The 12983-nt window shown below is 34.5% G+C and overlaps 1 protein-coding gene and 1 long non-coding RNA gene across 2 annotated transcripts; one reads left to right on the plus strand and one right to left on the minus strand.

Annotated features, from left to right (window-relative positions):
• Positions 1 to 1872: 1872 nt before the first annotated feature.
• On the plus strand, positions 1873 to 10353 carry LOC149875901 (uncharacterized). The gene is made up of 3 exons (XR_016448986.1): positions 1873 to 2002; positions 6814 to 6908; positions 7716 to 10353. It is a non-coding gene; the product is annotated as an uncharacterized LOC149875901 (long non-coding RNA).
• LOC149875902 (uncharacterized) lies at positions 7556 to 12238 on the minus strand. Its single transcript, XM_090076049.1, has 4 exons — positions 8696 to 12238; positions 8397 to 8462; positions 8081 to 8137; positions 7556 to 7923 (listed from the first exon to the last, which is right to left on the minus strand). Exons 1-4 carry the CDS (start codon positions 11484 to 11486, stop codon positions 7604 to 7606), a joined length of 3234 nt encoding a protein of 1077 aa, XP_089932175.1. The 5' UTR covers positions 11487 to 12238; the 3' UTR covers positions 7556 to 7603.
• Positions 12239 to 12983: the final 745 nt, after the last annotated feature.

The following is a 12983-nucleotide window of genomic DNA, read 5'->3' on the forward strand; positions in this document are numbered from 1 at the left end:
AGTTAATCGGTCTGTATCCATTGTAAACACGGTGTCTGCCGTTAGAAATCGTTAACCAGGCGTTTGTGAGCTTTAACAACCATCCCTTTGAGTTTAAAACGAACGTTTCTTCAAAAGCCACTCGAGATGGAGGTACTCACGGAGGTTTGTTACGGTAACAACCCTGTGGTTTGCCATCTTCTTTCTTTCCGCAGCGTCGCAAACGCATCGGCCGGTCTCTTAGGTGACGAAAAAACGTCTGATCTCTCGACTGGAATGCTTAACGTACTAAGATTAGTAAAGTTAGTACTAAGAGTTGCCATCTGGCCGCCGTAATTTTCTTCGATGATGTCTTGAAAATTTCGTGACGTCGTTTTCAAACCTCTAGGGTCGATTTTAACCTTCGACCTTAAAGTCGATTTTAGCCTTCGGTGTGGCTCTGTACAACTTTTGCGGTGAAAAAGCTTGCGCGGAGTCTACAGTTGTATTTAGCCGACAGACGCTGGCAACGCAGAAACAGAATGACTCTTGGGCGGCGCAACCGAGCGTTCAGCAAATTTCTAGCATTTTACGTCAAAGCGGACAATCTGCACGACAAATAAAGCTAACTTTCTCGTTGCAACAGTTAGTCACTGGATCGTTGGACGAGTGTGTACAGCTGTTTTGCGTCGAAAGCCGACCGGTGGTCGGATGCGACTCTTCTTTTCATTCGAAAATCAGAACCTGGCCATCAGTCGTGTATCACCATCGAATGCTTAATGTAGTGATTTCTCGAAACGACAAAAGCTTGTAAAACAAACAGCTTCGCTGTACTGTTGCCTAATATGTTAACGGATGGCCAGGAACAACCTTGGTCTGTAATGAATGAGTTCGTTTTTCCATTCGAGGCACTAATTACTGCAGTTTTAAAAGTCACCTAAAGTATAAGCTCATCTCTCCATTCAAGAAAAACAAGCATCAGAGTTTCGGAAAGTTTGCATGCACGACACCACCATCGATGATACTTAAACAAACAGAAAATGAATTGCAAAACAGAACCACTGAATTGCAAAACATAACAACGGACAGCTTGTAAAATGCATGGTGATGAGCTTCTTCAATCCAATCAAGGAACCAAGCATCACAGTTTCGGCAATGGTGCATGTGCAAATCAGCAAACTGTGATACTTAATCAAACAACTTCACTGTTTTGCTTAGTTTAAGAACGGATGGCTAAGAACAACCTCGTTAGTGAGTATGGAAGTCATCTCTTCATTCCAGGAATTAATAATCAGAGTTTTAGAAGTCTCTTACGTGCGATACTACTATCAACGGTACTTAATCAAACAGCCTCTCAGAATGGCCTAGTTTGAGAACGGAAGGCTAGGAACAACCTTAGTAGTGAGTCATCAGTTCAACTTTTCATTCAAGGAATTAAGCATCTAAAATCTGAAAAATAAAAGAAGAGCTCTTTGTTAGAAGTTCTTATTTTTATTTTTCCTCAACTTCTATTTCTTTTCTTTTTTTACTTTTTTTTTTTTAATGATAGTTTTTCTTTTTTTTTATCTATTTTGTTCGTTTAAATTAATACAACAGGCGTTTTAGGTCGTTTCTGTAACATTATTTAACACTTTAATTGTAATAAATATTTGAACAGAAGAAAATCCCTTTCGTAACGTTAAAATGTCATAAGAACATTTCATCTTTACCAAATACGCTTGTAAAAATAGTTTCACTTTTAAAGTTTGTTGTATATGTCTTTTAATTTAGTGAATCGCAATTTGGATTTTCTTAGGCGCACATCTACTTTAGTTGCTTTTTCTTAAAGAAAGGTCACCAGAGTTTTCTTACACAGCCCCTGCAGCATAATCTTTAACAAAATACTCTTTTGAAAAGTTTTACATTGAAATAAACAAAAGCCATTTGCGTAAGTAGAGATAACTTAGAGAATAAAAAGTGCATAAACGCCTCGCTACTTTGATGAAGAAGAAACGGATGACTAAATGCAACTTTTTAATTTCGTGTGCTATCTCTTTCGATTAAGGTACTTTTTGAATATTTTTTCAAAGAAATGTTAGCGTAGTTTTCCTTTTTAAATTTAAATCATGTTTAAAGGTAGTTTTTGAATGTTTTTCAAAGAAATGTTAGCGTAGTTTTCATCTATTAAATTTAAATCATGTTTAAAGTAGTTTTTGAATGTTTTTTCAAAGAAATGTTAGCGTAGTTTTCATCTATTAAATCTAAATCATGTTTAAAGGTAGTTTTCGAATATTTTTTCAAAGAATTGTTAGCGTAGTTTTCCTCTTTTAGATCTAGCTTATGTTTAAGGTAGTTTTTGAGTATTTTTTCAAAGAAAAGTTAGCGTAGTTTTCCTCTTTTAGATCTAGCTTATGTTTAAGGTAGTTTTTGAGTATTTTTTCAAAGAAAAGTTTAGCGTAGTTTTCCTCTTTTAGATCTAGCTTATGTTTAAGGTAGTTTTTAAATTTTTTTAAAGAAAAGTTAGCATAGTTTTCCTCTTTTGGATATAGCTTATGTTTAAGGTAGTTTTTAAATATTTTTTTAAAGAAAAGTTAGCGTAGTTTTCCTCCTTTAGATCTAGCTTATAATTCAGGTAGTTTTTGAATATTTTTTCAAATAAAAAATTAGCAAAGTATAGTTTATTTAGCATGACATCACAAAATACTAAACTCAAAAAAGGCAGATAAAGTATAAGATAAACGTAAAATAAGATATAGATGAAACAAATGTTAGGCTGCATAAAATCAAAAACTGCATTGCCTATCATAAACACAAATGTCTAGTGAGAGCTTTTAAAGTTCGTTCTTTTCGTCTTTTAATTTGGTGAATCGCGATTTGAATTTTCTAAGGCGCACATGTCTTTCAGTTGCTTTTTCTTAAGGAAAGGTCGCCAGAGTTTTTTTACGCAGCTCCTGCAGCATAATCTTTAACAAAATACTCTTTTGTATATCATTACATAGAAATAACAAAAACCATATGCGTAAACAGAGATAAATTAGAACGCAAAGTGCATAAAAAGCCTCGCTACTTTGCTATAGAAGAAGTGGATGACTGTAAATTCGTGCACTACCTCAATGGATTAAGGTATTTTTCGAAAGTTTTTTAAAAGCATAAATAGCGTAGTCTTCCTCTTTTAATCTAGCTTATGTCTAAGGCAGTTTTTGAATAGATTTTCAAAGAAAGGTTAGCGTACTTTTCCACTTTTAAGTTTAGCTTATGTAGCTTGACAAAACAACACACAAAAAGACAAGATAAAGTATCAGATAAACGTAAAATAAAATATAAATGAAACTAAAGTAGGCTGCATAAAAAACAAACAACTTAATAATCTACTAGACATGTTTAAGTTGAATAAGTAAAGTCCTTTGCGCAATTTGGGTAAATAAGAGAGTAAAAATCCATAAAAAAGAAGAAGTGGATGAGTAGATACAATTTTTTAAATTTGTGTGCTATCTCTATTGAATAAGGTAGTTTTCGAGAGTTTTTTCAAAGCAAAATTAGCGTAGTGTTCCTCTTTTAAATCTAGATTATCTCAAAAATAGATTTCGAATAGTTTTTTCAAAGAAAGGTTAGCGCAGCTTTCCTCTTTTAACATTAGCTTATGTAGCTTGACATCACAGAACACAAAAAGATAAAATAAAATATAAGACAAACGTAAAATGAAAAATAGATGTAGCTAAAGTTAGGCAGCATAAAAAACCAACAACATAATAATCTACTAGGCATGTTTAAATTGAATTAAATAAAATCCTTTGCGCAAAATAGGTATGTTAGAGAGTAAAAGCGCATAGAAAGCCTCGCTACTTTGCTGTGAAAGAAGTGGATGACTAGTTACACTTTTTAAAATCCTGTGCTATCTCTATCGATTAAGGTAGTTTTCGAAAGATTTTTCAAAGCAAAAATAGCGTAGTCTTTCTCTTTTTAAATCTAGATTATGTCTAAGGTAGTTTTTGAACAGCTTTTTCAAAGAAAGGTTAGCGTAGCTTTCCTCTTTTAAGTTTAGCTTATGTAGCTTGACATCAAAACACAAAATTCAAAAAGACAAAATAAAATATAAGATAAACGTAAAATAAAATATAGATGATGCTAAAGTTAGACTGCATAAAAAAACAACAACGTAATAACCTACTAGAATCTAATAAAACCCTATGCACAAATGTAGGTATGTTAGAGAGTAAAAGTGCATAAAAAGCCTCGCTACTTTGTTTAAGGTAGTTTTTGAATAGTTTTTCAAAGAAAGCTTAGCGTAGTTTTCCTCTTTAAAGTTTGGCTTATGTAGCTTGACATCACAAAACACAAAACACTAAAAGGAAAGGTAATATAAAAGTTAATCGTAAAATAAAATGTAGGTGAAATAAATGTTAGGCTGCATAAAAGAAAAAAAAAATCGTAACATAATAATCTTCTATATATGTTTGGATTGAATTAAATGAATTCCTTTGCGTAAATATAAGCAAACTAGTGAGAAAAAGTGCATAAAGAGCCTCGCTACTTTGCTGCAGAAGTAGTGGATGACTATATGCAATTTTTTAAAATCGTGTGCTATCTCTATCGATTAAGGTAGTTTTCGAAAGTTTTTTCAAAGTAAAAATAGTGTAGTTTTCCTCTTTTAAATCTAGCTTTTGTCTAGGGTAGTTTATGAATAGATTTTCAAAGAAAGGTTAGCGTAGCATTCCACTTTTAAGTTTAGCTTAAGTTGCTTGGCATCACAAAACTCAAAACTCAAAAAGAAAAGATAAAATATATGATAAACCTAAAACATAATATAGATGAAACTAAAGTTAGGCTGCATAAAAAACCAACAACATAATAATCTACTAGGCATGTTTAAATTGAATTAAATAAAATCCTTTGCGCAAATGTAGGTATGTTAGAGAGTAAAAGTGCATGAAAAGCCTCGCTACTTTGTTAAAGGTAGTTTTTGAATAGTTTTTCAAAGCAAGTTTAGCGTAGTTTTCCTCTTTTATGTTTAGACTATGTAGCTTGACATCACAGAACACAAAGCTCAAAAAGGCAAGATAAAATATAAGTTAATCGTAAAATATAGATGTAACAAAGTTTAGACTGCATAAAAAACCAACAACATAATAATCTACTAGGCATGTTTAAGTTGAATTAAATAATGTCCTTTGCGCAAATATAGGAAAGTTAGAGTAAAAATCCATAAAAAGCCTCGATACTTTGCTGAAGAAGAAGATGACTATATGCAACTTTTTAAAATTGTGAGCTATCTATATCGATTTAGGTCCTTTTTGAGTACTTTTTCAAAGAAAAGTTAGCGCAGTTTTCCCCTTTTAAGATTAGATTATGAAGCTTGACATAACAAAACACAAAACTAACAAAGGCAAGATAAAATATAAGGTAAACGCAATATAATGTATAGATGAAACTAAAGTTAGGCTGCATAAAACAAACGGGTAACAATACTCTTCTATGTATGTTTACATTGAGTTAAATAAAATCCTTTGCGCAAATATAGGTATGTTAGAGAATAAAAGTGCATAAAAAGCCTCAGTACTTTGCTGTAGAAGAAGTGGATGAGTAGATACAATTTTTTAAATTTGTGTGCTATCTCTATCGAATAAGTTAGTTTTCGAGAGTTTTTTCAAAGCAAAATTAGCGTAGTGTTCCTCTTTTAAATCTAGATTATCTCAAAAATAGATTTCGAATAGTTTTTCAAAGAAAGGTTAGCGCAGCTTTCCTCTTTTAACATTAGCTTATGTAGCTTGACATCACAGAACACAAAAAGATAAAATAAAATATAAGACAAACGTAAAATGAAAAATAGATGTAGCTAAAGTTAGGCTGCATAAAAAACCAACAACATAATAATCTACTAGGCATGTTTAAATTGAATTAAATAAAATCCTTTGCGCAAAAATAGGTATGTTAGAGAGTAAAAGCGCATAAAAAGCCTCGCTACTTTGTTAAAGGTAGTTTTTGAATAGTTTTTCAAAGACAGGTTAGCGTAAATTTCCTCTTTAAAGTTTAGCTTATGTAGCTTGACATCACAAAATATAAAACTCAAAAAGACAAGATAAAATATAAGATAAACGCAAAATAAAATATAGATGAAACTAAAGTTAGGCTGCATACAAAACCAACAACATAATATTCTACTAGTTATGTTTAAATTGAATTAAATAAAATCCTTTACGCAAATATAGGTAAGTTAGAGAGTAAAAGTGCATAAAAAGCTTTACTTTGCTGAAGAAGAAGATGAATAGATGCAACTTTTTAAATTCGTGAGCTATCTCTATCGGTGTAAGGTAGTTTTTGAACAATTTTTCAAAGAAAAGTTAGCCTAGTTTTCTTCTTTTAAGTTTAAATTATGTAGCTTGACATCACAAAATACAAAACTCAAAAAGACAAGATAAAATATAAGATAAACGCAAAATAAAATATAGATGAAACTAAAGTTAGGCTGCATACAAAACCAACAACATAATATTCTACTAGAAAAGTTAGCCTAGTTTCCTTCTTTTAAGTTTAGATTATGTAGCTTGACATCACAAAACACAAAAAGGCAAGATAAAATACAAGGTAAACGTAAAATAAAATAGAAGTCAAACAAAAGTTAGGTTGCATAAATACAAAAACTGCATTGCCAAAAATAGAATTTGTTGTCTAGAAAGACCTTTTAAACTTTGTTTCTTTCGTTTTTTGACTTAGTGAATCGCGATCTGGTTTTTCTTAGGCGCGCTTGTTTCTTAGTTGTTTTTTTTGTAAAGAAACTTTATTCAGACGTTTTTTTTTACGCAACTCCTTTAACATTATTTTTAACAAAGTATTCTTTTATACGTGTTTACATTGAAATAAAACCCTTTGCGTAAATAGAGATAAATTAGAGAGCAAAAGTACATAAAAAGCCTCGCTACTTTGCAGAAGAAGAATTGGATGGCAAGATTCGTGTGCTTTCTCTTTCGTTTAAGGTACTTCTTGAATATTTTTTCAAAGAAAAGTTAGCGTAGTTTTCCCCTTTTAAGTTTAGCTTACGCAGCTTGACATCACAAAACGCAAAAACCAATAAGGCATGATAAAATACAAGATAAACGTAAAATAAAATAGAAGTGAAACAAAAGTTAGACTGCATAAAAACAAAAAAAAAAAAAAAAACATAATATACTTCTATGTATGTTTACATTGAACTAAATAAAATCCTTTGTGTAAAGATATGAAAAAATAGAGAGTAAGAGTTCATAAAAAAGCCTCGCTATTTTGCTGAAGAAGAAATGGATGTCTAGATCTTTTAAAATAAGGAACTTTTTGATTTCTTTTTCCGAAAAATGGTTGGAGCAGTTTTCCTTTTTTAAATTTCACTTATGCAGTTTAACATCACAGGAAATATTATTTTGCTTTTTAACAAACTCTTAAAAACATCAGAAGTAATTCTAAATGCAACTCTATTAAAAGTTTTCACAGAATAACAAAACGACTTCTTTTTTTTTTTTTTAAAGATAAAAAAAAGTTTGAACTATCTTTAAATAAGAAATGTGAGAACAGTTTAACAGAACTTCTTGTTTATTATGTCTTTAGCGAAACAGATAAAAATATTTGCAAAAGCATAGATAAAACAAACTACACAAAAGGCCCATCTTTATTGCCAAACTGAACAAACTTATCTAAACTACATAAATGGTTTCACGATATTGCCATATTGAACAAACTTTTCTAAACTACCCTCTTTTTGAATTTTTAGCTTCATGTTTTTAATTTTGTCTTTAATATGGCTTTGGTAGGAGTACTTTTGCAAGACATGAATGAGCTTGTCACTGCTATGATTTGCCAAGATGCCAAGGTAATCTTTGTACGAGCAACTTGAGCTTACATCTGTAAACACGTCTTGCAAGATGTATGCCAACACCAAAGCTGCACATCGTGGAAAACTTCTGGTGTTGAACCATTCGTTGTGGCCAGGGCAAGCATTCAGCTCTTCAACTATTTCATCTAAAATTTTACAAACTCAAGTCATAACACAAAGTGATTAAATCAAATATTCATTTGGTTCTGAAGTAAGACAAGATTTATTCTGTTTTTTTATTTATTTTTTTTTGTTGACCTTATTGTTTGCACTGATAGCAATAACTGGTTTTTGAAAGATTACCTAAATGGCATTGGCTAACTTCTGCTTTGTTTTCCTTTGTTCTTGGCTGAGTTGATCCTGAAATAAAATAAAACCATGTTCATTTTTCTAATTCATAAAAACCATCAACAGTTTCTAAGTGTTAGAGATGATAACAAGCTGTGCATGATTTCTAACGGTGATGTTTCTAACTTCATCATTAGAAATCGGGTAGACACAACTTTCTAAAAGTGCACTTAGCAATGATGGCTAGTTTTTGTTAACAGTTAACCATCTGAAATTGTGCAAGAAGAGGTTTGTGTTTATATATCTTTGTATAAATTAGGTTTTACATTACCGATGAGTTCTTGAGTGAAAGATGGCATTTCCAACTTGATTTTTTTTCTTCTTGGATCTTTTACTTCTAAAACATAATCAGTTTTAGTATCATTCACTTGTATAAACATTTAAGCAATCACAGAATTAGTCCTGCAACAAATACATACACACTTCTGTGTTGTTTTTTTGTTTTGTTTTGTTTTTTTTACAGCTCTAACAATAACAATAGAGCAAGGAGTTGATTTGGGCATTTTCATTTTTTGAAAGCGTGTTGAGATTTGCATAAAAATCAAAAATCAAAAATCAAAAAGAATTTACCTCTGGATGTAGAGGCAAGACTTTGGCTAAATAGGCTACCAACAGATTGAACAGCATAAGGTGAGAGCTGCTTTGCAAGAACAGTACCAGCCTGTTGGACAGGAACAGCTGAAACTGGATCAGATGAAAGAAACAAACTGGGTTTGGCCAATGTTTGCTGAAAAGCAACAAGGCTAGGAGTCAGAGGAACAGAAAAGACCTCTTTTGAAGGACAGAAAGCGACTTGCTGAGAAGGAGAAGCAGAAACAGGTTTGGCAACCACTTGCTCATTAAAGTAAACTGGAGAAAGTTTTGCATGGTGTTCAATAAAATCCGGTTCATCAGGAAATAATGTTAATGCAAGAGGAGAACAAGCTGTGCCAACAGGAACAGCTAGAGTCTGATCTACATCCATACAAACAGCTTGTTCGTTAGGAACTAGTTGTGCAAGAGCAGGGGATAGTTCAAGAACTGGACCAGCGATTGTTTGTTCAGATGGAACAGACGAAACAGGAGTTGAGGTAGGTTCACACAAGAAATCTACGGCATGGTCGTTGCTATCCTCTAAAGGAACATTGTTTTCTACAGCTGGAGAAAACGGAACCACTGTGGTACAGCTGAAAGTAGCAGCACATTCTTCAGAGTCAGAACCGGAGTCTAAATCTTCCTCAAAGATGTCCTCAACCTCATGAAAACCGTACTCCTCTGCATTAGTTTGGAGCCAGTCCATCACATCCTTCTCCTTCTTTGGTGGTCTCTCAGACTTTTCAACAGTCAAAGACTCTATGACTCCGAAGGACTGTCCGATGCCCAGGGCAAAGCGCAACTCCTCTGCAGCGTTCCACTGGGACACATAAAAGCTATCCATTGTGTTCCTGCTGTGCTTCATGTAGAGTGTAGCAAACCGCTCGCGATCTTCTTTGCTGTTGTTGGCAAAGTAAGTGGCTATCGAACCGCGAATGCAAGTGGGAGTAAGACGCTTCATGGGAATGTTTACTTGGCTTTTTCTGAAGCAGGACGTCAGGCAAGAGGAGATAGCAGAGGAACCCATCTGGTAAACAGGCACTCTAGTTGCACCGAGTGTCACACATTCGTCTTTGTTGGGTCTCATCGATGGAAAAAGGGGCCTGTAGCAGTCGCTCAACTCCAAAACAGTCTTGGTGTCTGCAGCCATGTAGTGAGAGTCGTTGACAAGAAGGTCTCTGTATCTCAGCAAATAAATATCGATCAACACTTTCAAGTCGTTCGGCACTAGAATGTTTTTGGCTCCGTACTTGTATGCTGTTTTGTAGCGCTCTTGCACAATGCAATATCCACACTCACTCTTCTCAGCAGCCATGTAGTCTCTAATGTTTAAAAGAGCAATGTTAGATTTTCTTAAACTGTTAATTACAGTGACAGAGAGCAGAAGATGGTTTCGTAGAGACACAGCATTGTCTCTAGTCGGTGTAAGAGACGGCTTTCTAATCGATTCCACTAACTGTCTTACGTATGCAGACTTGCCATATTCGTTCAGCAAACTGACATTGATGATGTTGATGCATTTTTTGCTTTTCACAAGGCTCCTCCTCAAAGAACGAAAGGGCCTCAGCACTTTTTGTAACTCCTCCACCTTGCAGCGCAAACGTCGGATGGCCTCATGAGAAAGTCCGAAATAGACATTCCTGGCTTCACTGAAACGAAACAGGAGACAAAGGTAGACAAGGCGGTTGTACAACGTGTGACAAGACATGGCTTTTGTTTGGTCAAGTTCACTCAGCTTGGAATTGAGCTGAATGTTTTTAAAGTGCATGGAAAAGTATCTATCCTCCAAAACGTTGGAATTGGTGAGAGCGTTCGGGTGCAGCGTCAGCGTGCTGTCACAACATGTCAATATTTCAACAACTGCATTTTTGTAGATCTTTGCTTGTGACAAAGTGTTGTTGTTGGCTACCACAAGCCACTTTTCAAAATCTCTGAAGAGCTCATCTGCTGACTGGTAATAAAAGTGAAAAGCATCTTTGTCCAGCTGAAACAAGAGTCTCTTATCTTCTGTCAAGACGGAGGAGTTGGAAACCAAGTGCTTTAAGGAATTAAAATCAGAGTCTAGGACGGATTCGGTGTTCAGCTCTTTGTTTTCTACAGAGGTGCAGTGGTTTGCAGAAGGAGCCTCGGACGAACCAGCAACTGATGAGGGCAAGCTTAAAAGAGGATCAGAGGAAAGAACCGGAGAAGAAAAAGAGGAGGAAGGCCCAGGAGCAGAGGATGCAGAGCCTGATGCAGACGCTTGTTCAGCTACTGGCTTAATACCAAAGAAGGCAGGTCGAATAAATTGAGGGACATAGAGCTTGTCGTTGTCGTATCGCTTTGCCTCTGCAATCTTTTGTTTGATCGTCTTGGAATCGTAGAAATGAGTCTCTTTCAAGTGTATGTCCAGTCGGTCGTAATACTTCCAACATTGCAAACAGGGGTAAGGTTTTGGACAGCCGGACTTGCGTTCGAGACGAGCATGCTGAAACTTCCTGACCATTGCAGAGTAAAAGATGGAAGCTTCATCCAAAGTCCAAGAATGATCTTTTTTAGTCAAGTGTCTTTTAATGCTTGTGGAGGAATGTTTGCACAAAGGCATCGGACAGCTAACAGCGTACCTCTTCTTGGTACCATAGAAAGGTACAACCCTGTTTACGGAGCCACACGCTGCAACTAATGCGGCCCTGACTTTGTTTTTGAGCTTTAAGTCTCTCTGTTCTTGTGACTGCCTTCTTTTCTTTTTTTTCGCTTTAGAGTTCGGAGAAGGGGCAACAACAGTGTTGTTTTCTTGTGAAGAAGACATGTTCAGGTGTTTGTTTGCAACGGTTTATGCTAAAAAAAAGAAGACAGTTAGTGAGAGTGTTTTTCTTCTGCCTGCATCCTGGAATCCTGGAATGTTTACAACTGCAGGGAAGAGCTGTGTTTTTTCGAATCCTCTGCAAAAGAGAAAAAAGAAAGAAAAGAGAGCAACAAGAAGAAACAAAGTTTCCACTAGCAAATGAAAAAGAATGAGAGCAACTAGCATTACATGCATGGTGGCAGCAGTGATTGCTATTATGAGAAGGAGAATGAGAAAAAAAAAAAAAAAAAAGAAACAAATAAATAAAGAGATGGAGTTTGAGAGGATCTCGCAACCATATGACTCAAAGAAAGAAACTGTGTTGAAAAAAGGCAAGAGAGGGCAAATAGAACTTGCTAACAAGGACAAATGACAGACATAACTACAACAGTAACAACTCTCATTGCAAGCATAATAACAACAGCATCAGCATCACTGACTCAGAGAGTGTTGACATAACAAAAAAGAAAACAAAAGTACAAGCCAAGTGGGGGAACATTAACAAACACTCATTGCAACTATAACAACAACAACAACAACAGCAACAGCATCACTGACTCAGAGGGTATTGATAAAAAAAAACAAGCAAAACAAAAACAAACAAAAAAACAAATAAAAAAACAAAACAAGCAAATTGGGTGAACAGTAACAACTCTCATTGCAAGCATAATAACAACAACAGCATCAGCATCAGCATCACTGACTCAGAGAGTGTTGACAAAATAAAATAGACAATAAGCAAGCAAAGTGGGTGAACAGTAACAACTCTCACTGCAAGCATAATAACAACAACAGCATCAGCATCAGCATCACTGACTCAGAGAGTGTTGATAAAATAAAACAGATTATAAACAAACAAAGTGGGTGAACAGTAACAGCTCTCATTGAAAGCATAATAACAACAACAGCATCACTAACTCAGAGGATATATAAAAAAACAAACAAACAAACAAACAAAACAAAAACAAAAAAAAACAAGCAAAGTGGCTGAACAGTAACAGCTATCATTGCAAGTAAAATAACAACAACAGCATCAGCAACATCATCACTGACTCAGAGAGTGGTGATAAAATAAAACAGATTAAAAAACAAGCAAAGTGGCTAAACAGTAACAACTATAAATACAAGTAAAATGACAAAAGCAGCAACAGCATCACTAACTCGCAGGGTGTTGATAAAAAAAAAAGCAACAAACAAATAAAGCAAGCAAAGTGGGTGAACATTAACACTCATTGCAACTATAATAACACCAACAGCAACAGCATCAGTGACTCAAAGGGTGTTGATAAACAAAAACAAAGGCACAAACAAAACAAGCAGAGTGGGTGAACATTAACAACACTTATTGCAAGCATAATAACAACAACAGCATCAGCATCACTGACTCAGAGAGTGTTGATAAAATAAAATAGATTATAAACATGCCAAGTTTGTGAACATTAACAAACACTCATTGCAACT

This window comes from Hydra viridissima, unplaced genomic scaffold (genome assembly GCF_058129835.1).
Source record: "Hydra viridissima isolate aposymbiotic clone 2 unplaced genomic scaffold, HvirCarnegie_v1 scaffold_110, whole genome shotgun sequence".
NCBI lineage: Eukaryota > Metazoa > Cnidaria > Hydrozoa > Anthoathecata > Hydridae > Hydra > Hydra viridissima.